We start from the raw sequence: 25,111 nt of genomic DNA, 5'->3' as shown, positions 1-25,111 counted from the left end.
AGTGGAATGCATGCAGCACGGCTAAGTATGGTACTGCCATTCTATGATTTAAGTGGCTGCTAAAATACTAAAGCTGTCTAGGCATGCTAGGGGAGATCCCATAGCTGCTCTTATACCCGTAAGAAATGTTGGGAGATACGTGATCTCCAAAACACAAGAGCATTATCTAGTGGTACAGCACTGTTCACATTACCCTTCCTGCACATGCAAGAAAATAGATGAAGTTGACAAGTGGCAAAAAGACTCCCCTTTGCAACAACAGCACGTAAGCCCAGATTACATCAGCCATAGTACCTGCCTGGCTTAGGATGTAGAAACCTGTATTATATGAAGGGGAACTACCTTATCATTCAAGGAATTTTAAATTTTCCTTAGACCCAAGAGAGAGCTGCATTTTGTTCCCAGTTTCAGCACCCCTCCCCATCAGCAAGTACCAGAATTCAGTTGTTCCTCTCCATACTCATAGTTGCAGTGAGTCTCCATATCCTCATTCTGTAAGCTCATGTTCAGAGGAAGCAAGTGCTGTAAGTGCATAACCTTACAGGGTAGTGTTGATGAGCTGATTAAAATAAAGTGCGTGTTCATTTCCTAACGAAGAGACACCTGTGTTTGGTTGTACTTTTTTTCCTTGCTTTGTTTATTGTTGAGTTTTAAAACAGTCTGAAGTTTAGAAAGAGTGAATAATACAATTATTTGGCAAATTGTACGTGTTTTTTTTTTTTATTTATTATTATTATTTTATTTCCATACATAAGTTAGTGATTTTGTTTTCGTTTCTACCTGTCTGCTGTGATTCTAAGTATCTATTTCAGCTTTAATGGATTTTTTGCTGATATTTCAACAAAACTGATTTCTTTTTTTTTCCAAGCATGCTATTTGTTCCTTCTGAAGTATGTAGAAAACAGCTGGTGCTACTCAGAAAAAAAATACTTGAAGACACCCATAAGGACAAGGATGGCTATTCTAGTGTTGTCCCTTAATTCCTTGAAGAGTAATTCATTCTGTCTGGGTGGCCTATAGCAGACTCTCTCATTGACATCCACTTTCTTTCCTTGTTCCTTAATCCTTACCCACAGCCTCTCAACCATGTTGCTGCCAGCTTCAAACTCCATGCAGCCCAGCCCCTACCTCATGCATAGGTTGCTCTTATGACCAGCTTTACTTACCACAGTGATGCTGTAGTTCTGGGATTGAGACAAGGCTTCTAGCTCCTCTTGTATGTTCATCTTGCTGCATACACTGGTGCAGAAACATTTCAAATATTCCGTGTTGTACCCAGCACCTCATGGAGCAGACTGAGAATCTCAATAGCATACAGCCCCTTGAATTTTGCAGTGCCATCCAGCCTGTTCCAATAAACCTGCTTCCCAGAAGGAACTAGTCAGATTGGGCACAGAAACATTCTGGGAGTCCACAAATTCTGGCAGAAAGCTTCACTGTGACACAGAGATGTATTTATAATGAAGAAAACATAGCGACATAGGATGGACTGTGATAGTAAAGGAGTTATGCCCAGTTCTCTTTAAGAGTCTGGATGCTGCCTTGACATTAGAACAAGGATTGTGACAGTGTGACCTTGCCAACAGAACCCCTGAGTTTGTTATGGCAACAGGGCTGTTATGAAGTCAGCCAAGAACAGGATCTCCTGCGATCATAGTGTCCTTTGAACTGGAACAGCTAGATTCAAGTTTTCTGTATGGAAATCCTGTGAAGAGAAGGTAGTTGTCTTGCGTTAACCTGTTGCTTGTCTTGATATCAATTTCCCATGATACTCAGCTCATCTACTTTCTTCCTCTTTTGCTCCTCTTCCTCAAATTCAGTAACAAATTAATTGCCTTACTTGCCTCAGTCTTTTATCAGATATGAAATTTATACTTTGCATCCCTTTTATAAAGCACAGCAAATACCACGAGACTGGAAACAAGAAGCTGAATTCTTAGTTTGCAAGCTGAATTGTCTGCCTAACTCCAGTTAATTAAAAGGACAGTATTGATTTCCAGCTAACGACTTGCTGTAACCCTACAAGTTGTGATTTTGCCTATGCAGAAAACAGTAAGAATCCCTATAGATTAGGGTAGATTTCTCAGCCACATTTTGTTTTCCATGAGTTGAGTAGTACTGTGAAGGGAATTACTGACAAATCTTAAAAGGACTAGAGAGATCCCCAGAAGATGTACTTGCATCACTACATATAGTGGTATTTTTTTTTCATCCACATCTAGATAAAAACCAAATCGAGTTAGGCTTCTTGACACTTCTATGTATCATCCCTAAGCATACGCCCTAAGTGTATGTTCCTAAATTCAACTCGGAGTCACTTTGTTACATACAGGTCATCTGCTTCATACATATTCCCATTCTGTTCCAGAACATCCCTGGAGACATTTTGATGTCAGTAGAAGTCTCTCACATTCAGAAAGGATCTCTGTTTGCTGAAGACCAGCAAATGCGAGGTGATTTGAAAGAACCCAGCAATCTAGAGGAATTAAGACATTCATTCCAAACAGCTATGGACAAACTAGTGAAAGATATTGAGCTTACATTACAGGAAACCCAGAATAATGATAACAAGAGGCACAAGAAGCAGCAACAAGTAAAGATGGTATGTGGAAAATAGAGTTCTTCCAGATGTAAAACTACAACGAACTGTGGAGGGTGTAGGTCAGCCAGAAAATTATCTGCAAAAGAGTATGAGGATCATGAGAAATCTGAGTTTCTTCTGAGAGAAAAAGAACTCCAGTAGCTCAGATTTTTGTGCATTATATCAAATTCACAAGTTGTAAGATCTTTCTACTTGGTTAAAAAGGTTGTAGTGTTTGATTTAGGCCAGGAAGACTCTAATATTTTTTGAAAATTCTGTAAATGTTCAAATCAGAAAACTTTGATAGGGGGGATTTTTTCATGTTTTGTTGCACAATATTCAATGTAAGATTTATTTTCAAAATCGATTGATTAAATTTAGAAATGATGGAAATTAGAGAAATGAAGGTTATTAGAGAACTAGTGAATCATTACATGAAAGTATGAATAATCGCTTGAACAAATACTCAGGTAGACTTAGATGAATCTATTCCATCTGCATCTCTATCAGACTGAAAATGAATTTAACAACTCTCCAATTTGTAGCAGGGTGGCATGAGAGACATACCAACATCATATTTCATCTCAGACAATACAACTGAGAACATGGATGCTAAGAGTCATATGGCACACTTGGATGTGATGGGAAGAACAAGTTCTTTGCAGTCTGAAGTATCCACCAATGTGGAAGAACAGAAAGAGCTTTGCTGCATGCAGGTCACTGCTGCTGACATTGAACTTCAGAGGATGTGGTGCAATTTTTTGCTGGCTGAACAGAAATGTGAATATGAGGATAGTGACAAAAATAGGCTTCATAAAGAGAGAATGGCATGGATTCATCAACAGGTAGAGAAAAGAGCAATTAGTAGGAAAAAGAGAAAGGGTTGAACCCAGTAGAGATTGAAACATTCAATTTCTGTGTTAAGCACTTTGTAAAGTTTTATTCTTTTGTGTATTGAGTAGTACTGTGACTTCTTTTAAAGTTAGACTTCAGAAAGTGATCCTTAAAGCTTGTACATGTACTAGGGAGATGGGTTCTTCTCCCTAGAACATTCACTGCAATAAAATGTATTAAAGAACAGATAACTCACAAATTAAGTTCATGAGGTAAGGATCCACAAACACGTTTTTTTTCTTGTTCATTTGTCTTGAATGACAGAAGACTTGATCTGAATGCCATTTTAGTCAATGCAGAAGTTTCCTGCCTCTACAGTAGGATCAATTTCCTGAGTTACATTTGGATGATTCAGATAGGAAATGCGTGAGTAAATGCATGGATGAAATAATCTATCAAAACAATACAACTAATCAGTTTTGCAAGACTGCTTTTTACAGAAATAGCTGAAGTTATCACATGTTCAATATTTAGCGTGTTGTCAACAGCAGCCCAGTCCTAAAGAGACCACTTGGCAGTTTAGCAAACAGGCCAGCTACAAAACCTGGTTTTTAGAACTTTCCCTGATGAGCTTCCAATTGTCATTGGATAGAGTTAGGGAATAAACAGAGCATCTGAATTTAAATCACGCATATTTTAGATGTACTTGTATATTTGACTTCACTTGTGTTCTGTGCTTTAAATCAGGACAGAATAAGAGGATGTTTTATGCAGTATTCATAGCATTGTGTTGTACATATCTCAGATCATGTGCAAGAATGGCATTCTGGTAAGCTGCATAGAATCCTTGAAGTTTTCTAGTGTCAATTAAGAGAAATACACTTGGATTATATGCATCTGGGCTAAACATCTCAGGTATTGGATTTTTTTTAGTAAAGGCCTGAAATTTTCCCCATGAGTCTGCGTAAATGTTTGAAAATGACCATGCAGCAAAGAAGCATTGACTACAGTTTGTTCCACAAATATAGAGATGGATGCAAAAAGTGTTACCATGAGTGTGTGCTTACCTCTCATGAATTACTCTGTGTACTTGCAGACTCCTTCTATAAGTGAGGTCACTTAACATTTATTTCAGAGAGAAAACTTAGTCTGTGTTATGGATATAGGAGGGAAAGTGACTTCTGTTATTTAACAAAATAGCTGATTTGGTCTCAGTTCACATGCTGCCTAACTTCACAATAATTCCTTATGAACTAAATATGCCAGTGGATGAGGTGTGCTCAGGGAAGCATGTGGATTGGGTGTGATTGGAACACAGTCATGTGACATAATGTCTATCTTCTCTTTTCACAGTTTAGCCAAGGACTCCAAGACCGGCTCCTGCCTCCAAACCAAAATGTTTTGTTTTTCTTATACTGCTTCACCATTATGTTTATTATTTACATAGTAAAAGACCTAGTCTTTTACTTTTTCCAAAACCATCACCAGTTCTCTTTTGCTATTGTGATCTTTTTCATTCTCAAAGGGATTTTCCAGGATTAAAAATCTAGGAGAAATATGCTCTTAAAAGAGGTAGAATATTGTTCATTTTTCTGCCCCTGATTTTACTGTTTTTTGTTATGCACACCAACCAATAGTTACACAAAACTAACTGATTTCCTGAAGAAAACTGGAAATGGATGACATGATATGACACCACATTGTCTATACAAATAAAATAAGAAGCCTCTTTTCAATGTGGTTTTTTTTTTTCCTCTCCTCCTTGGATTAACAGAATGGCTTGGGCTTATCTGTCTACCTGTATATATATTTCTGTCAGAAGTTTCAGAGCTAGATTCATTAGCTGTGGAAAAGTACTCAGGATAATTTAATATTGCTGTAAGTTCACTGCTATCTCTGCTTCTGGGACAGAAACGTTCCCCTCTGTGCTGTGGCACTCTCTATAGTTACACACAGCTTCAGTCGGCAATAAACTAGCAAGCTCTGGCAAACACATGCCTTATTTGTAATTGAGGTGTCATGATTTCTGAAGTCTCCATAGTGATAAGGAAAGATACCAAATATAGCCCCAATAAAATGGCATTTTGTCTAATGAGATGAGACTTTTTCAGTGCTACTTTAATTGTATAGAACGAGATATTTCTAACAAAGAAAAGTCATCTACCATATGGTATGTCAGGTTCAAGTAACTACAGTATCATGACCCTTCCAGTGATGTTAGAACATAATTCATCCACATATCCTCACACACATGCCTGACTGTTTCATTTAAATAATTTTTGTCTCAGTCTCCCTTCTCTTTGCACTGTGCTGTAAACAGGAAAATAACCTGAAGGGCACTCGATAATCAGGTAAGTTACCAAAAAATAAACCAAACACACAGGTCAGGGTTTAAAATGATGAAAGGGATGTAGTCTTCCTAACTTAGGCCTGTATCTGTGATGAGTTTGACATCAGTCAATGTTGTATATCTTGGGTGTTGCTGTCGCAATGTGTTCACAAAGCCACTGCTGTGTACCAAGGCTGTCCGAAGGCAGTAGAGAAAAGGGTATTTCACATCCACATTTAGTGACTGAGTATTTTCCTGACAGTGCAGGAAAAGTGTAGAGCACAGGGTCTTCTTGCACTTCCACAGCTTCTGTATTTCTGAAGCTGTGAAGGGTTACAAGGAATGTCCAATTGACATTTGGGCAAAAATCCACAAAAGACTGAGATGAGCTATGACACAATCTCCCTAAAAGGAAATTTGACGAAGTAAAGTGAGGTTGCTTGCTATAGGTATCACCAACATACACAGATTTAGATAACTAGAACAATCAAAAATAAATGAATGAAAGCTTTAATAAGCTACAGTTCCTCTACTTCTAGCAGAAGTGGTCCCTTCATTTGCTTTAGGATTTCGGTGGAAGTCAGCAATTAGACTTTATATTCCAAATGACCTGAGAGTGAAAGCAGTAAATAAGCTGCTTTCAAATCTGTGTTTTTCTCACTGAAAAGAATGTCACCCAGATGGCTGAGAGAAACCCACCCTTTGCTTTCTGCTGGGTCTGAAAATGCTTCCTGTAGATAACCTTTAATATAAATATGGTTTGCAATGAGACAAGTTACTTGGAATATATCTTTTCATTCTTGGGGACTTTTGGGTTCTAACAGACAGGAGAGATGATATCAGTCTGCATTTGGAATTGCAGAACCAGAAGTTGTCACAAATGTGAATCCACTGCAAGTTCCAGAACACAGAGTCTGTGCAGAAGTAGTATTTTTAATACTTGCTCAATGCTAGCTTTTGGAGATGCTGACTTTTTTTCATGGGGGGCAGAAAGAACAGCCTTTTGCATTTTATTTACTGCACATGTGAGATAATACTGAACAGTCTTGAGAGACAGCTGCCAAACCACGTGTATACTCCAAACACACACATATCCTAAGACCATAAAATTAAGGAAAAAAATAGATAGGCCTCTTTCTGATATGTCATCCTTGTGAGCACCCATTGTATACTTTTAAACATATTTCCATGTGGATGAGAGTCAGACAGAGATTGCCACTGAAAAAAAATCTATCAGCTGAGCTTCTGGGAGGTGCCTGGCCATGCCCCTGCCCATGTTTTACAACAGTAGGCACCCATCACAAAGTGTATGGTTTTATGTGAAACCACAGGAAACTTGGTGGTTTCAGCTATTTTAAGCCTAGAAGTAGGCAGTATTTTACAGTTGGTTTGGTTTCAAGAACACAACAGTATGCAAAGAAAGCTTTTTTAACCTTAAGGGTCATAGAAAAAATACTAGCCTATGGTTCAGAGGTCCCCATGGAGACCTCCAAATTAATGAATAAAAGGTTAAAAATAATGGCGTGATATTATACATATTTATATGTTTGGCATCTAACAAGTGTTTTATAGGTACCTTAGCTGGGTGTTGCTAACTTAACAAAACATTTGCTAATTCTCATACTAGTCAAGACTACACTTTACAGCATTTAATTTTCTTATTCTCCTCTAATGAGGGTGGCTGAATCAAATGAAAGGGCAAACCTAGAAGAGAAGGGAAGGCATCACCCTGCTAGGTAAGGAAATCCAATTCATATTTAGCAAACTCATCTGGGGGCTTTCTAGCCAGAGGTTTTTTTAAAGATCACAGCTGAGGTGTTTTAGAAGGCTGCAAGGTCGGCTGCACTGCAAAAATTTTGTATGGGCTCTTTTCAGTTAATTTCTACCTTCAGACTTCAGATTTATGTTTTAAGATTAAACAAGATCTTACGTGCGCATAAGCTTAATAAACCTAGTTCAAACTTTCATCTACTTTTTCATTCATTGCAACAGAAAGCAAAGAAGAGAGGAAGAAGAGACTCGGAGTGCAGCAGAGAAGATCATGCCTGAAAACAATCCACTACTTCGAATGCCAACGAGACAAAGTTCAGCAGGTCAGATAACCCCCGGCAGGAAGAAGGGAAACAGCGGTAAGACTACACGCTTTCATTGCCTCCGCTGAGTAAAATTAAAACCACATTACACCGAACATTACCGGCAACACTAAGCAGAGGAACTGTGAGAGCCCTGCACTTGCTCACGTTGCCTCAGCAGGCAGGGAGGAGGGGGTTAACAGAACAGCTCTCCACTCGTCCCATCTCAGCAGCTCCCAAATGGGCATCCGAGCTCCGGCGGTCCTGGGACAGCCCTAGGACCAGCAAGGCATTGGGAAAGACGCCAGGAGCCTCGCCCAAGCCCGGCCCCTCCGGGGTGCGTTGAGGCTGCTCTTAGGGGCAGGATGCGAGCTATAGGAGTGCTGGGTGAGGAGGAGTTACCCGCCGTCCCCAACAACGTGGGACAAAGAAATCTTGGAGATCCTGAGTAAAACGTAAGGGTGAGTGGTCTGATGTAACGAGGGAGGGGATGCTGCAGGTGCTTTTGCGTGCTTTTAATTTTACTTGTTTCTAGCTACGGAATTCTGGAAGATGCGTTGCTCAGGTAAGAGACCTGTAATTCTGAAAGAGCGATTTGCAAATCAGTTATGAAGGGAGTGAGATGGGACAGCAGAAAAATGAATTATTTTCACTGAACTGTGGTGGTGGGCGGGCAGCACCTGTGTGCTCAGGTGTGCTCCCTGCCCGGGCACTCAGCGTCAGCAAAGTCAGGTGGAGGGGCTCCTGCACACCTGATTTCAATCAGCAGGGGGATTGTCTGTGGCAGGGCTAGGTGCCTTTCTGCTGGTGGTGTAATGAGTTGCTGTTGCTCTGGACTAGGCGCTTTTGCTCTGAAACTTTTGAGATAGGTTTAAAGTCTACTACTACTCTTGTTAGCAGTGATAAGCAGCAGCCGGCTTCCAGGTATGTGCTTCTTTTTGGTGGTGGTTTTTGTGTTGTTGTTGTTTTTCTTTTGGAAGGGTGGGATGGAAAGACTTTCAGGACTTCTGATGCCATTTGCAGTTAAACACTTTTCTCTAGCACAGATAAAGCTTCTGCCTGTTGCCTTCAGCATTATAAACTGTTTTGTAGATTATGTGGTGTGCGATGGGCTCCCTGTTGTGTTACAGTTGTGGTAATGACACCTATATGTACAAAATTAGAGAGTAAAAAGGAGTTGATTGAGCATGCACGTGGCTTGTCCTCACCCTCAGCAGTGGTAGGTAAGCGCTGATTGTGTAAGTGCTTGTAACTGGGATGTAGTTGATCACAGCTGGGTGTGGGTTTGGGCTCTTTAAAGGAGCCTCATCCCTAAAATACCAGACCATTTAAGTATCTTTATTTGTATTTTCCAGGACCGATTTGACCTAAGTTATTGTAATGTTCTTGAATTTCCCTTTTGTCTGTGCTTTAGTTGTTTAAGGGCTAGTTTTGTCTTGTGCTGCATGTTTAAAAGCCAAGCACTTTGACTTGTTTCCAGGGATGCAGTGTCTGTAAAGTGTTGCATTCTTGACTTCTCTTTTAAAAAACAAACAAACAAAAAAAAACAGTGATTGCAATACTATGGTGAGGCTAACAGACTTTATGCTTTATGAATTCCTTCTCATTTGGAGCTCAGAAATTTGTAGTTGCTTAGCACTTTATGGATTGCCCTCCTTCTAAACTAACTGAAATGCACAACTTGGGTAGGTGTTACTGAAATGATTATTTGGTTTCTTAAAAACTGATACCTTGAGACTTGTAGTTCCTTGTTGTTGTGAAGAAAACTGAGAAACTGCACTGGTGAATTCTTCCAAGGACCTTATTAGGAAGATAGACCAGGCTGTAGCAATGAGGGTAACTTTCACTGAAAGCAGAGAAAACCATTTTGTTAACCTCAGTGGTAGGTGGGTTAGCTGTCCTGGCTTGCTTACTTGGATGTTACTACTACAGTAGTTGCTGTGATACTATAGATGTCAAGTCTTGTTACAGACACAAAAAATTCCAGATTTTGAGTAGTGACTTTAATCTGAGTTGAGTGTTCCCTGTTTTTTCTATTTGTCAGCAGTAGAAGCTGGAAGGGTGCTTTTTTGTTTGAATGGGCTTTCTTTTCTGAGTACTTCAGCAAGTAAAATGAGAAGATAGGCCCTTGTTTGCTTTCTTTTACAGCCTTAAAATCTTAGTTAAGAATTTCTCATTCTGGCTAAGAAATCTTTCCCTTTGTATTATTACTGTTGTGTTCCAAAAGCTTCAGTGCTACTTTTATTCTCAGTCTTAAACCTAACTTCACATTGCAGAAATATCTGAAAATCCCAATGCTCATGTGGGTTAGTATTATTGGAGAGAAGAAAAAAGTATGACCTCTTTAACCAGCTTAGTTCCCACTGATGATTTTTTTTTCTCTCTCTCTCTCTCTCTTTCTCTCCCCCAAGCATTCACATGAAGTTGTCTTTGATGCTGATGAGCAGAGATGAGGTGCATCTCTGAGATGAGGGTCATTCTTAGTGAAGGAACAGAACTCTATCAGTTCCAGTGATTGGAGTAAACACCTGTGTTCTGCCACCTGAAATGCAACAGCAGCTATGACCTGTGGGGCCAAAGTGTGGTTGTGGGTAGCTGGACAGAAGAGTGCTATCAAAACAGTTGTGTATAAATCAGAATGCTGTTAAGTGGTGTGAAGTAGATCCACACAATAATTCTGTCATTCTTCATTTCTTCAGCTGTTCCTCCAGTGCTCCAACAGGACTGACTGGGCTTCTGACCAGAGGATTGCTGTTATATTTTACTGCTGCCCTTGTTCCACAGAGCTCTGGGTGCTATTTTGTGCACTTCTACTTAGCATTGGTCTAAATAGAGATAAATATTTTATGGGAGTTATTTCCAACCGGTTGCCTTATGAATGCTGAGGGTAACCATGTGAAATATGAGGTTTCTCCAGGACCTTGTAACTACCTTCAATCAGCTGGAGCATAGGCAGCTGGTATTGCTATTGAAATGATGACTTAAAAGTATGAAGGGGCTGGAAGCAATGGGATTCAGTGCAAAGCTTTGCTTCTTTCCAGAAGCCTCTGCTCACTGGTATCGGACTGTATTTTGGGTTGGCTTTTCCAGATGGTCTTAATAAGGGTCTGAAGAAAGGCAAGGAAGACTCTGTTCTGCTATGGTTTCATATCTCCGTTTATTTAAGTAGTAAAGCCTGCACTCAAAAGTGAAAACAGGCAACAGGGCTTGCATAGAAAAGCTGTTTGATAGTGAATTTAAAATAATCTGGTAGGATTTTTGTCTTTCCAGGGAAATGCTGTATCAATTGCATTTTTCTCCCTGCATTGGTATTTGGTCTTGCAGAATCTGAGTGATTGCCTCTCACACCAATCTTCCTGCTGGTGAACTCAGAAGCAAGGGAAAGTGCTGTTGACTAGAATTAATCATTTATTTAAGATGAATATGTGCCTAAATATACACTTTCTCTTGAACTGAGAACCCTATGCAGAATGCATAGAAATATTTCCCTCCCCTTTCAGTCTTGCAAGAAGCTAGGTAATAAACGTTGATCTAGACTCGGGTTGTTGGTTTTTTTTTTCGTTGGATGATGTTACTTAAAAGCCACGCTCCTTAGATGCATACGGTGAGATGAGGCAGGAAACACGTATAACAATAAATCCCTCTGTGAATCATTACTAGTCTAAGACTGCCCTCTCTTGGAGGCTACCAACTGCTGCACTGTGCTTAGATGTATTTCTCATTCACGGTTTTCCTTGCAAACAGTTGTGCTTTGTAGTGGACCTTTATTTGTACATCGTATCTGAAGCAGTGGGTATCTTTTTAGAAGAAAAGCTAGAAAGTTTCAAAATAGTTTTAAACTTCTACTGTCATTTTCACCCAAGGGCAGGCATTGGTCTTCTAGGCGACTTTTTCTTCCTCCCACTCTCTCTTTTGGATAAAAGGAAAGCTGATGGAGAGTTAAAGAACAGACAGAATCTTTCAGGAAATGTACTTTAACGTAGCAAAAGCAGAGTTGCAAAGAGGCAAAAGACCAGATTAGAATGATTTTCTTTTTTTTTCTTTTCTTTTTTTTTTTTTTTTTTTTTGAGGAGTCTTAACATTCAACAACCTTAATGCCATGAGAAATCTTGCTGTTTTGGTATGTAGCATCCTGTATCTACTAACTGATCACTTGCAATGTAAAATCATATCTACTTTAAAGTTTCAAGTAGTATCTTAGTTATCTGACAGAAACAAGAAGATATTTGGACAAAAAGTTATCTTTGGCTAAATTGATGCTGTGATGTTTGTTAAGATTCAACTGCATTGATGAGTTAGGTTGATAGACCTGTTATCCAGCCTAACTTTGGACAGAAAGTGTTAATTCAACTGTCAAAGAGTTTTGTTTTGTTACCATTAGCAAAACAAGACCTCCCGGTGACGAAAATTCAGCATGACTGATTTACAAAACATTCTCCTATCCTTCTGTTAAGTCTGTTTTGATACATTCTGGTGATTAGCTTATTGGTTTTGTTGTTCGTTCTTTTTTTTTTTTAAGGAGAAAACTTATCTGAATATTTCTGTGGGGTTAAGTGCTTGTCTGTTTTAACTCTTGTTGGAATGTTCCCAGGGAACCTGATTTCCTTTCCCCCCCTTAATTCTGTAACATATCCTGAGGTCAGAGGAGTGATTCTTGCATCTGTGTTTCTGGGCAAGCCAAATATACCTTTGGCAGTAGGAGTAAACCAATGCATGGAGGATACAAAGGCAATCCAGAATAGTGTTGTAAACATCTCACTAAGATCAGAACAACATAACTTCTATTCAGAGACATCTTCATAGAGTGAGCCTACTTACCTTCAAACTGAGAACTGTGGGGGATTAAATTACTTTTTGTCTTGTGTAGGGTCATGTTATTTGTTGCTTCTTAAAGAACTCCTGGAAACTAGGGGTCGGCTCTGCTTGATTGTGCTTCAGTGTCTGAGATGATGAAGGATTTAAAATCCATGACTGAGTGTCACCTATTTCTGACAGTGTTCTTCAGCTTGCTTTCTGTTGTTAGTTCTGCTACAGTAATTTCAATGGAGAAAATGCTGCTTTCTGCTCCCATCTGGGAGAACAAGGATACTAACTGATTCTTGTTGGCTTAACAATGTTGTGGTGCCTTTCAAAGATGTTCAACCAAAAAGGGTATTCTGAATTTCTGTCTTCAATAAGACTAGCTTTGAAAGACTGAAACAAGTTATCTTGTGTTCTTCCTGTGGAGTGAATAACCCTCTCTCCCCCGAATCTCTTGATAAATACTACAAACGTTTGAGGAAGTGTTTTCCTGTGGTGGTAGGAGCATACTATTACAAGAGCCTGTAGGGTTTAGAAAATGATTATGGCCTCAGTACTTAATTCAGAGTTACTGAGTTTGTAGCCACTCCAATAGCAAGAGTTTTAAGAGTGCCCTTTACTAAGACACTTCAAGCTTATCTGAAATAAATATCTTAAAATCGGTTGTTACAGTTCTGGTGCTAAAAAAGCATCAGGAGGGTCTGATATAAGAAAGTGTATTTGCAATGACTATGACCAAACTGGCTGACTGGTTGCTGCTACGAAGGTGAGTAATGCTTTCCTCCTCTGCTCGCCCCTAGTAAGGCGTGGTCTTTAAGGTAGCTCTTCTTCTCAGAAATACAACTGGAATTTTATCTGAGATATTTTTCCCTTTGTCGAGTTTGATTGAAAGTGGCTAAAAATAATTGCAACAGCAGAAGTGAATGAACTATGGTGTAAGAGTACACCTGTTTTGAGGAATATACTGTAAAAGAAACTAGCTGCTTTCAGGGTTCTTATAAATGATCATTTTTCCTCTGCGGGAAGTTAGCTGAGAATTGAATTAATCAGACTCTGATGTTCAGGCAAATGCAGAACAAAGACTGGAAATTTACAAGGAAGTTGAAGCACTCTTTTATGCTCAGCCTCTCAAGCTGTTCCCCAAAAGGTGGCGGTGTCTGCTAGCAGGAGTGTCTTGTTCTGGCAGACGGATGCTTTTCCTTAAGGTTCATTCAGTTTTGTGTTCTGTCCTGGCTGGCTGCTTTTTTCCTCCCCTCCTCCTCCATAACCTTTATCTTTCAAATGAGACCAGCAGCCTGTATATTTGACAAATATTTGTCTAGCACTGTAAATGAACACAGACTTAAAAATGACCTTTGAGTCAAACCAGAGCAGATTCCCACACAAAAAGGAATTAGTTTTAGTTACTTTTTGTCTAAGCTGTATAAACAGAAATTATTAGAATGCATGCTATGAATGCTTTATCTCTACATCTGTGGCTGGATGTCTACAGCTTTTTAAAATGTTGTCACAGCTACAACTGTTCCCTAAAGACTCTGATGAATGTTTGGACCCTCACTCTCTACTTATAAGCAAGCTTTCCAACTTTTTCAGTGTTATTTGTTGGGGTCAGATTTGAAGAACTTGAGTCTGTCCCAGTATCATAACCCTGACTTGGTGGAGCTGACACTCTTCTCTTATCAGGGTTCTTCTGTTGGAGCTGTGTTTTATTTCACTGCCTGGACTTGACTGTTCTGCAAAGTTATTCCTAAGCTACTGCTTGGTCTGACTGCAGATCTGAACCTGTTGATTCTCCCATAAGATTTGGCCGGTGGTCATCATGGAATGAGAGGATTACATCTTATGCCCTGATATTTCCATCTCCCTTCCCCCATCACATCCTTACACACATGATTTCCTCATCTAGCTCTGTAGTCTTCTCCCCGGAGAGCTCACAATGAATCTAAGGAAAGGAGTGGAAAATGCCTGCAGAAGCAGCTAAATCTGTCCTTCCATTTGGGGACAAGAAACCCAAGTTTCTCTCTTGGGGCACGCTCAAAGACATACTGGCTGTTACTTAAAAACAAATGAAAAACAAGCTTTCCAGAGTGGATTTTTGCATTTAGGAACCTGTTGATTATGTGAGACCATTTGTGAGGTAGGGGTAAATTAATATGGATATTCTAGAAATTCACTGTCTGGACTGTTTTTATAGTCCAAGAAAACTAAACTAGGTTTATCTTTACAGCATGACAATTTCCATTTCATTCTGGTTAGAATAAAAGGATCGTCATGTGAATAATAATTCAAAATAGCGTTGTATTTTTAAAAAAACTCAATAAGGCAGGGGTATTTATATCAGTGATTCTGCTTCAGGACTGTATTTTTATTTTCTTTCAAGTATTCATTGGTTAACAAATCTGACTTGCCTTCAGTCAAAAACTAGATTTACAGGGATAAATTTCTATTCTCTTTATTTTAAAGAACTCTAGACCTGGCAGATTTTGTAGATGACCACAAAATCCAGTACTCTCCTCACTACTGGTTTTCTGGAAGAGCCATTTGTTCCAATGTTACCAATTGCACTGAGGCTTCAAATGATTGAAAAAATAGTCAAAAGCCAACAACAAAGAAAACAGCTAAGAGCTGCTCTGTATCAGAGAAGGTAGAACAGAACTGGAGGAAATTAAGAACAGAGTAGTGGTGACTCTCAAAGATGCTGAAAATCTTCTGTTTAACAGCAGATAGGCTTTGGACTTCTTTTCTTGGGAAAGATGCCACTGAAAAAGGATGGGTGAAAGTATTTTAATGCCACAGGCAAGGAGAAGATGAATAGGACTTTGTTTGCTGCTGCTTATTATATGAAGTCCAGATGAAGCTAAACATTTTAGGGAATTTGAGGTTTAAGCAAGGATGGTGATTCATAACAGTATCTAGGACACTGAGAAGGGCTTAGAGGTGCTGGAACTTCACAAGAGTTCAAGTCGTGCGTTTCAGGACTCTCAGAGCTGTAAATTGTGTTGTCCCTGGAGAAGTAATATTAGGAAGGGTTGTTATACATGCTTGTGCTAGCCTTAGCACTTGGTGTCAGAAGCAGGCTGCCTGGGCTACCAAGACTAATGTGACAGAGAGAATCCCATTCACTATGGGTGTTATGATTGTGTTGTGATTTTGCTTGAACACTGAAATAACTGATTTTTTCACATGATAAGAACTAGTTTGAAAGTCAAACCGCTGTGGTTTTTTTCTTTTTAAATGTAATCATGACTTCTAAGTAACTTTCCTCCATCTAAAACAAGTATTTTAAATGAGTAATAGGAAATTAGATTATCTGAATTATTTCACAATCACAGTGTAGAATTTGCTTTGTTTTTTTTCCTTGTCCCTTGTCTTGGCTTGGCATGGATAGTTTGCTCACTAGGGGCCAGGTTCTGGAAGCTGAATATCCCACAGAAAGTCCCACAGAAAGTTTCCTGGAGGCATTTGGTGTGTGAGTGGAGGAGAGAAATTTTTCTATTACAGAATGTTGCTTTTTGATTACTTGTTTATTGTTGCTCAGCTGATCACCTTCTGAAGTGTTTGTTTTGCTTATGCCTTGATTAAACCAAAAAAGGAAGTAAAGAAAGCAGATGAGTCCTGCCCCCTGCTGCCTTCACCCAACAATACAGAACAATAATAAAACCAGATATGCTGGTTCTTCCCTTATGACTAGGAGTGCAAGACCTGTGTTGCCCATTCTTGTGCTGCAGAGAGCTATTTGAATGCAGACAAACTGTCACTGTCACTAAAATCTGTCACAACAGTATTTCCATTATGCTTTTAAAACTTCTACTTTTCCTCATAGAATTCTTTTTTGTTAGCTGGCATTTGGGACTGGGACAGAGTGAAGCATGGGAGGAGAACATTGTTTGGTGCTATCTAAGCTTTCTAGGGTGATGGTGTTGACCATAATCTTTGCCAGACTTTGGTTTGAATTATTTGACAACTTCTCTTCTTAAAACCAAGAACAACAAAACAAACAAAAGTGGCCCAACTATAATTTGAGGCATTAATAGAGTTATATAAGCATAATATTTTTTTTCCCCCTTTCTTATATTTCTATAATCTCTTAGAGAATAAATTTCCTAATAAGATAAGGAATGAAAGTTAAATGCACAATGCTTTTAAAATAGACCTGGAGTTTTAGTTTCTTGGATCTCTGTTGGGATGTTTGGATCAAAGCTTATTTCTTTAATGACAAATAAATTACATTAAATGCAATTATATGCCTTTCATGAAGAATCAAAGACAGAGCTTGTCAGCCATGCAAATATTTTGGTACATGCATTACAGATTTCTTCTGGGCTTAGCAACTTCTAATTTAATTTAAGAAATGAGTGGGGGAGAATATTTATAATAATCACTATTTCAGAGGAAAAGAGTAGGAGCCTGTTTGCTGACTTCAGTGGGCTTTAGATCAGAAGCAAAATTATCGCTGTTATCTCTAATGCCCCTCAAATGATTGTGATAAACTTCCTTTTCTTCTCTTCGCTATCCACGTGCAAGATCTTGTAATCTCTGCTAATTCTGAGGCAACAGTTTCCCTGACTTTATTAGAGGCTTTCCAGAACTGTGTTAATGAAACAATGAGACATGACAGGTTGGGTGTTATGGTTTAATCATGATTTGCCTTGGAGGTTAATGGCACTTGGCTGACAGCCTTGTGCTAATAGCCAGCATGTGCAGCTAACTGCCCAGGTGTAACATTATTAACTTACTTTGGTTTTCTCCAGGCTGCATGTACATAATTGAAACATGCAGTCCTTCATTCTTCAGCCCTAGTGTAGCCTGATTTTATTTATTTATTTATTTTTGGAGGAGAATCACAAGTTATAGCCAAGTGGAAGTAGTGCATCTTAAAGTAGTGACTCACTCAATGAGTTTCTATGTAGTGTGTGGGGAGATGCATCTTGCAGAGAGGACAGGAGCAGGGATGGGGTGATGGAAGCCTTCTCCCCTTCCTGGAGACAGCCAGCCCAAGGCACTGTGAGTCCACAGATGTTATGCTTTATGTTACCTGTAGTTACTGCCAAGAGAGATAATGTGAGCATTGAATAACACACATATAATCATCTCAAACCTGGAAGAGAAACAATAATTTTGCTGAGCTTGGGTGTACTAGTTCTAGAAGAGGAAGAAACCCAGAGGCTTAAGAGCAAACTGCCTTTAGGAGTTCTTCAGGCTTCGATTCAACCCCTTCTCTAAATTCTTCTGAGGTAGACATAAGAAAACTGAAACTAAGCCATCTACTTTGTATTGTGTTAACACCACCAGATATGCAGTACATGTAATAGAGCAGCAAGTACATATGCTGCTGGGTGTAATGCAGATGCTGACCTTGAATGAGACTCCATTGCCTACAGTTCTGATTTGGGAGTAACTTATCAAAACCAACTGCTGCCCTGCATCTCATAGGAAAAGAGCCCAGAAGAGCTTATTTGGATCTGGATTCCTGATGATTTTTACTTGTGGATAAATAGACTTTGGACCTCTTTGTTAATTTTGGAGACTGCAAGTATAATCAGTCTAAATATGTAGAGAATGATTCCTTCTGTTTCAAATAAGTTGCTTACCTAAGAATCACTTCCAGGATGAAGTAACAACAAAGGGATATGATAATGTCATACATTCAGTTTGATGTTTGTCTAATAGAGTGATTTCTTGGACTATGTTTTTTGTTGGTGTTGAATGACTTCTAAAAAAAAACTTGTATTTTTCACTAAATTCTGTGGTGGTGTTATCTGGTGATTAAAAATAGCTTCATACATGGGAGAAGAAATCACGAATTCATGAGGCAAAGAAAATCCCTTAAAATGCTATCCAGAAAAGAATAGGCAACTGACTGGGAGCAAAGAATATTGAAATACAGTTATTACTATCTAATACCTCCTGGCCTAACTCTTTCTGCTGAAACTGCCGTTCCTGAAAAGAGTACAGATGCAGATCCTGGGAGGTGGCTGCTGATCTGTTCTTTGCTGACGTGTGAAGCAGTGCTGCTGCGTGAGCTTGCTGTCTGTGCCCTAACCACAGGGGAGGCCAGGTGGGCCGGGATGGAGGGGGGCTCAGGAAGTCAGAGCTCTATTTCTGGCTTTGTCAAGAACCTGGTGCATGACCTAGGGAAAGGCGCTCTGCCTCTCCTTGCCTGCATTTCCTTTCCTGTTTATATAGGCTGCACACTCCTCATGCAGAGTCTTCTCTGTGTTTATTGTCTAGTTCTTCTCATCTCTTAAGGGCTGTGGCTCCTGCTCTGATGGTGAATGACTGAAGAGATAGGGAGGTCTGTCATTATTCCTGGTGAGGCAATTGCTCATGAACAGCGAATACGTCTGCTCTTTCTTGTGGAAGATAGATGGTTCTCTTTGTTGTGACTGTGAAGTTACTTTGTCCCCAGTTAAATAGTCTTGATCTAAGTTTCAGAGGCTCATTAATATAGTAGCTGCTGCACTTCCTTGTTTTTAAAGGTAAGAATGGACTTAAGAAGATAAGAGTGCTGAAGCAGTGGCTTGTGTGTGGAGCTTTCTTTTGGAAATACAGTATGTTGTAGAACACACTTGTGGTATGGAGGAGTGCCAGCAATTTCTATACAAGTAGTAATAATTTAGAAAAATACACCTTGCTGGGGGAAAATACATTGCAATAGTTGCAATGGCCTGAGACAGATGAAGCTACTGCATGTGCCTAGGTCCAACCAGCAGCAAGCACACACTTGAAGCACACATGCACCCCACATGTATACATCACCAGTCGCACAGATCCCAGAGGCACACAGAGTACTCTAGAAAACACAGTACCATGGGCTGCATCCTGGTACCCACTGCCTCACTGTTGCATGCACATACACACGTGCACGGAGCTGACAACAGGACTCCCTTGGCTCCTAAACTCTTGACTTTCAAGGCATCTCTGGCTCCCAGGCTAGTTACTTACTAGCTACTCCAGCTTACTCTCCGCTGGCCTTTGCACACCCTCTGCACATACTGCAGGTGTTGGCATTGTGGGCATATATTCCTCCCAGCCATGACCTTACTTCTGTTGCTATCACTCCTGTTCAGGCACGTGAACCAAGAACAGAGATCCTCCCCCCTGAAAAGTTGTTAAATCTTTTATAAGGTGGCACAGAAAATGCTGATCAGGTGCTGGATGTGGCCAGACAACTGTACCAACCAGATAAAATGTATACCATGTAAACAGTTATAGCCCTTTGCCCCCACTATTTTTGTCATATTTATTTACTTCTGAGTCACATAAATCCATTTTTTTTGCACCTCTGGTTCTTTCCCTCATCATCCCGTTATGTCTTGTGTGATCCTGAAATGCTCTTCCCCCACTTCCCATTCTGTCCCCAACCTCTGACCAGTAACCCTTCTCCATTCAAACGGTGATGTACTGCTGGCTCATCAGCCATTGTTCATGGTTTTAGCACCTGCCCATTCGATCTCAGTCCCTTCTAAAACAGCCCTGGGAGAGTCATGGGCAGGGAGTCTTTTCTTTAGAGTCTTGTTTTGTGCTTCTGCCTGCACTTGTGACTCTGTACTCAACCAGGCTGGCAGAGATCAGTTCTGATGTACCTGTGATGGGCCTGGGAGGAGTCCAGGCAAAGTGTCATTGGTCTCCCCTTTATTAGCTCTGTGCTCATTTGTGCATGTGCAGACAAGCTTCTCTCACATAACCTAACACACCTGAGGCTTTCATTTTAACTTTATAAATGTCTAGGGAAAATGTGAGTAAGCAGGAAAACCCAAATTTGTAGCTGGTTAATCCCAGGCCACCCAATATGCGTAACATCTGAGAAATGCATGCATTGTTCTTGTCAAAATGGTGTAGTGAAACTTAAGGCAAAACAATGTAGCTACTTTTCCATATTAGCAATTCAACTCTCTTTTTTTTTTGTTTAAATATCATTCTTTGAACTGTAAGTACAAAACTATAATTAGTAGGCAGAGCAGATACACTGACTTCAAAAACAGAAATCAAGAAATGTTGCCCAAGGCAACACAACCACATCTTGGTTGTCGCTAGTGTGTTACAGAGCCAGTAATCATATACGGAAGTGGATGACTTCATGGGAAGATGAGATAGACATTTATGAAGGTTAACACAATTTCAGCACAGAAATTGAAGAGCTTTATCTGCTGCTGATGTTGGTAGTCAACTCCCAGTTTTGTTTTTGTGGTTTATCCTGCCAGTTCTGTCAGACAAGGCAAAATGTTACAGATTCCTCTTCCACTCCTATATCATCTATTTATCAAACTGTCTGCAAGCCACCAGCCTTTTGTCAGTCTGGGCAAGTGTCAGCCCTGAAAACAAATGCTTTCTCCACCCTCATTGTTTGCAGAAATGGATTCTTATCCGAATAATCAAGCAAGCTGAAAGAAATGCAGTTGGTGATTTTTGATGCTGGGTGGTGGTTTCGTGTTTGATGCAGAGCTCCCCTTTGAGCAGGCTGGGTGCAGGGCTGAGTCTGGCTAGAGCTCATGCGACAGCTCTGTGGAAATACATGTGGATTAGTCTCCTGTAAACCAGAATCTGATAGTCCAATTGCATCTCAGATCTTGGCCATGCTGAACAGTTGTATTGCTCTAACTATTCCAGAGGACTTTTTTTTTTTTTTTTTTTTTGCGTGTAACCCACAGATACAGTTGAACTTGTACTGCCAGCGCTGTGGTATTGCATATTAGAATATCTTTGCTGTTGACTGCTGCGTGTGAACCACAGACTGTACTGGTACAAGGCGTGTAAAGCTCCCTGTCTTGTACAAATGGCCAGAAACAAAAGAGCCTTCTCATTGTTGTACTGGCTGCCTGCTAGCTGGGAAGATGCTTCATGATCACGCTTTGCACGTATGCATGCGTGTGTGCAACAGTACACATAGAGATCTACTGAAGTCAATAGACCTTTACATGACTGATAACAGAAGGAGTCTTTTAAGTAAAAACTGAGTCAGATGCAGTTGTCTCTGTGCACTGTGTTCCAGAATTCCCAAAAGCTCTGCCTCTCAGCAGCAGCTGCACTATCAGGGTGACCTGGGAAGGCAGCAGTGCTGCTTGGGAAGTGCATCTTGGCCTCTTCAAGAGGCCTTTTCCTATGCTGATGCCCTGAAAAAGGAAGGACCAGAGATGAAGATCTGATCAAGCATGTTACTTGAAGTAATGTTAGAGTCACGAAAGCTTGAATTGAAACATAATCTGGAAAAAGAAAACAATGTTAATGGTAGTGCTTTATGAGGCACAAAGGAAAGGAGAAATAGGGTAAACCAATCTGTTATTGCTTAAAAAAAATCTCTTTTATCCCACATTGAGATTATTTTCCAGCAAGAGTGCAACACAACTGTTGTAGTGCACTGACTGCTGCTCCAGCAGTATGCTGTCCTCTCCCCAGGTCAGGAATAAATTGCATTGTTCTAAATGCTGTCAGACTAATACTGCAGGGTTTACCTGTGGAGATAGCTGTGATAGTCTTGTTGAAGCAAGAACACTTGAAAGCAAAGATAAAATGGAGATAAAGATATTTTTTCCACAGGTGACCTGATTATCTCCCTCTGTATTTGCTATTCTGTATTTTGATCAGGTAGTTTCTCGTTTCTTCTCTCTTCCTCTGATAAATAATTTGTAGATTTTATTGAGGTTTTCTGAACTGAAAACTGATGCTTGGCACTTTTTTTCTCTATTTTTTTTTCTTTTTTTTTCCCATGAGAACCTCTCACTTTGTGGTTGCTTGAGGAAGTTGACTTAAGCGATTTAAAAAGTAGTCGTGGCTTATTTAGAAAGACACTGGCCGTTAACACAAAAATACATGCCTAAATATGCTAACAGGTGCAAGAGATGTCTAATCACATGATGGCTACAGGAAGTCTATTAACCATAGTGTAGGGTTAAAGACGGGTCATTCTGATAATTACATTCAGAAAGTAAATCTTTTGCTATATCTTTTTTTTTCTTTTTCTTCCTGAGTTTTTCCTCCATTTACAGCTGGAAGCTGAAATTTTCTATGTTCTAGATTCAGTATGAAAGGTTGTGAAACTGACTAAAATCAGCAACAGTCATAGCTGTAGTTGAAACAGAAATAGAGGTGTGAGGTTAAGCAGATATCAGCGTTCTTCGTGAACTTCTGTGCTCTTTCAGTTTTCAGGTCACAGCCTCCAACTTCTTTCTGCATGCTACCTAGTGTCTATTAAAAAAAAAAAAAAAAAAAAAAAGCTTGTAGAAAAGACAAGGCTACTGTCCCACTGCCTAGGTTGTCTTTACCTCTGGAGTTCTCATGGAAAGTAACGTTAATTTTTTTAATTATTATTATTTTTTTTGTTTTATAGGTCTAGATCTTCCTCATTTTAAGTTTATAGCATAAATATTTGGACTAGAGTTCATAGATTTCAACTTTACTGAGGAGGGACCTTCTTCTGTAATAGCTGTTCTGCCAGAACTATAGCCAATCTATATTGCAATAAACATGCAAATGGAATGACAAACAATGCAACAACAGCAAATGTTTGCTTTTACGGAGCAAATCTATTGGCTTTCTGTATTTCTGTAGGCAGCAGGTGCCTGGTTATTTGTTCTTAGGTGTGATCCAATGCATTTCAAAGCCTTACTGTTAAGATGCTTACTGTTCAAAGATTTAGAGTGCAGAACAACATATTTGTTTCTGATTGTAACTTCTAGTTTATATAAACTATCTTATGACTGGTATCATGTTTCAAAATTAGGTCCAGTAGAATAATCAAAAAATATATATTCATGAAACATGTGCCAATAACTGAGCACAGTACCGTTTCTTTTGAAATCTGTTTCCTAAGGGTCAAATCCCTTCTTTCTTAGGAAGTACATGAGCCTGCATACAGCAAAGCTAGTGTTTCTCAGAATTTAGTTCCTTTGCATTTTGTCTGTGTAGCAGGTCCAGTCTTTTGGTAATAAATGAGATGTATATCTCTGTCTTGCCAATGGAAGATGAATGGTGCATCTTGTTAGAATGTTTTTGCTCATCTTTTCTTGTCTCCAGCAGGACAAGACCATGCGAAGAGCAAAATTTTTATTTTTCAGTGTGGTTGCATGCCCCTTCTTGCCTATGACTAAACTGACCTGCATCTTACCCATGGACACTAGTGTGTAAACCTCTTTCAGTGGTTCAAAGGTTTGTGCTATTATCAGCTTGTACCCCTATCTGTGTCTTTGAAATTGTAGTGCAGATAGCGGTTGCCATTTTTTTCTCTCTAAGGTTGCAATTCCTCTTCTCCTTTCAGTATTATGGTAGAAAGGTGTTGGTGAAGTAAAACCAGTTGGGAAATATGAATACTAAAATTCAGTGTCAAATCCGTAGATGATGATGCTTCTGCATGATGCTTTTGTGTGATGTGTACACTTGCAAGATGGTTCTGTGGCATTCTGAAGGCACGCAACAAAGCTCTTGTCAATTTTGCATTATAATCCATTTGTCTTGGTGTAAAAATCCTAGCACAGTAGCACTGCAGTAGATGCTTAACTTCTGCTCAGATATTTTTTTGCTTTAAACTGTTGTATAAGAATTTTAAAATCACAAATGTCTAACTTCAGTGCTGGCAAAAAGTGGTGATCCAGTGATGAAGTGATTGAATTCAGTTTCGTTCCGCAACAGAATTCTTCTTAGCCTTTGATGTTACTTGGACTTTGGCTTTAGAGAACGTAGTCCTTGGCTGGCAAATTATCTTGAATGATAAAGAAACAGACATAGTGAAGCAGTCTGTCGTTCTTCCCATCTGACTTGCCACTCACTAGCATCCCAGGAACTTACGTATATGTGGGATAAGCCATTATTACAATGCTGTCTCAAGTATTAGGTTTTTTAACTTTTTTTTTTAGTTAGCAATCATTTTTACTCTTTATTCTTACTCTTTACTCTTTATAGAGGGAGAATGAGAGTAAAATAATGTTGTTTAAACATTGATTTGTATAAATTTGGTCTGCCTACCCCTTATTTTTAATGTTGCAGCATATTTTAAGCACTTTTTTTAATCTGATATTTTCCACCTTAGGTAAATAATATAAATATGTTGAAAGAATCTTTTGAATAATCTCTGGAGGCTATAGCAACACGTTTGCTTGTCTGGAGTCTCCATATCCTGTGTGCTGTTTTAGGTTAAAGTTGCTAAACCCCCATCCAGATTTTTCCACTCCTGTGCAATAATAAATCTAGATATAACCAGTAGGAGAAGTCATAGAGAAGGGGGCACAAGGGTGACTTGATAACATGACTACAATTTGTTCTTCTTTAGTCTCTCATCACAAATCTACTACCACATTCAATTGCATAAAGTATTCCAGAAGTTGTGGACTCAGTGTTTCAGTGAAGTCAAAAAGAAATATTGTTTTAAGCCAGATTTCTGTCAGTGGCAGATTTTTGTAGGTAGTGATTTTTGTTACTGGAAAACAAAGGCAAAAACAGTTATCAGAATTGTCATGTTATGAGCTGGAAATAGGGCAGATCCAGGCAAATGTGATGTGGAAA

The 25,111-nt window shown here is 39.4% G+C and overlaps 1 protein-coding gene and 1 long non-coding RNA gene across 3 annotated transcripts in view; both read left to right on the top strand.

Moving 5' to 3' along the window:
- TMEM247 (transmembrane protein 247) overlaps positions 1-5,147 on the top strand; it is a 40,151-nt gene extending 35,004 nt beyond the window's left edge. Inside the window, exons 2-4 of the mRNA XM_031594644.2 lie at positions 2,369-2,602; positions 3,127-3,426; positions 4,769-5,147. Coding sequence (XP_031450504.2) covers positions 2,369-2,602; positions 3,127-3,426; positions 4,769-4,957 — 723 coding nt within the window. The 3' untranslated portion in view covers positions 4,958-5,147. The remainder of the gene's footprint in view (positions 1-2,368; positions 2,603-3,126; positions 3,427-4,768) is intronic.
- A 2,279-nt stretch (positions 5,148-7,426) lies between these two features.
- LOC149918903 (uncharacterized) overlaps positions 7,427-25,111 on the top strand; it is a 69,461-nt gene continuing 51,776 nt past the window's right edge. The window contains exons 1-2 of one of the 2 annotated variants that reach the window (XR_016464059.1): positions 7,427-7,480; positions 7,737-7,873. This is a non-coding gene — a long non-coding RNA (uncharacterized LOC149918903). The other variant, XR_016464058.1, reaches the window with a different exon arrangement.

The sequence above is a fragment of the Phasianus colchicus genome, chromosome 2 (genome assembly GCF_987193195.1).
Source record: "Phasianus colchicus chromosome 2, bPhaCol1.hap1.1, whole genome shotgun sequence".
NCBI classification, from domain to species: domain Eukaryota; kingdom Metazoa; phylum Chordata; class Aves; order Galliformes; family Phasianidae; genus Phasianus; species Phasianus colchicus.
The sequence above is the reverse complement of the archived record's forward strand: the minus strand, read 5'-3'. Positions and strand labels throughout refer to the sequence as shown.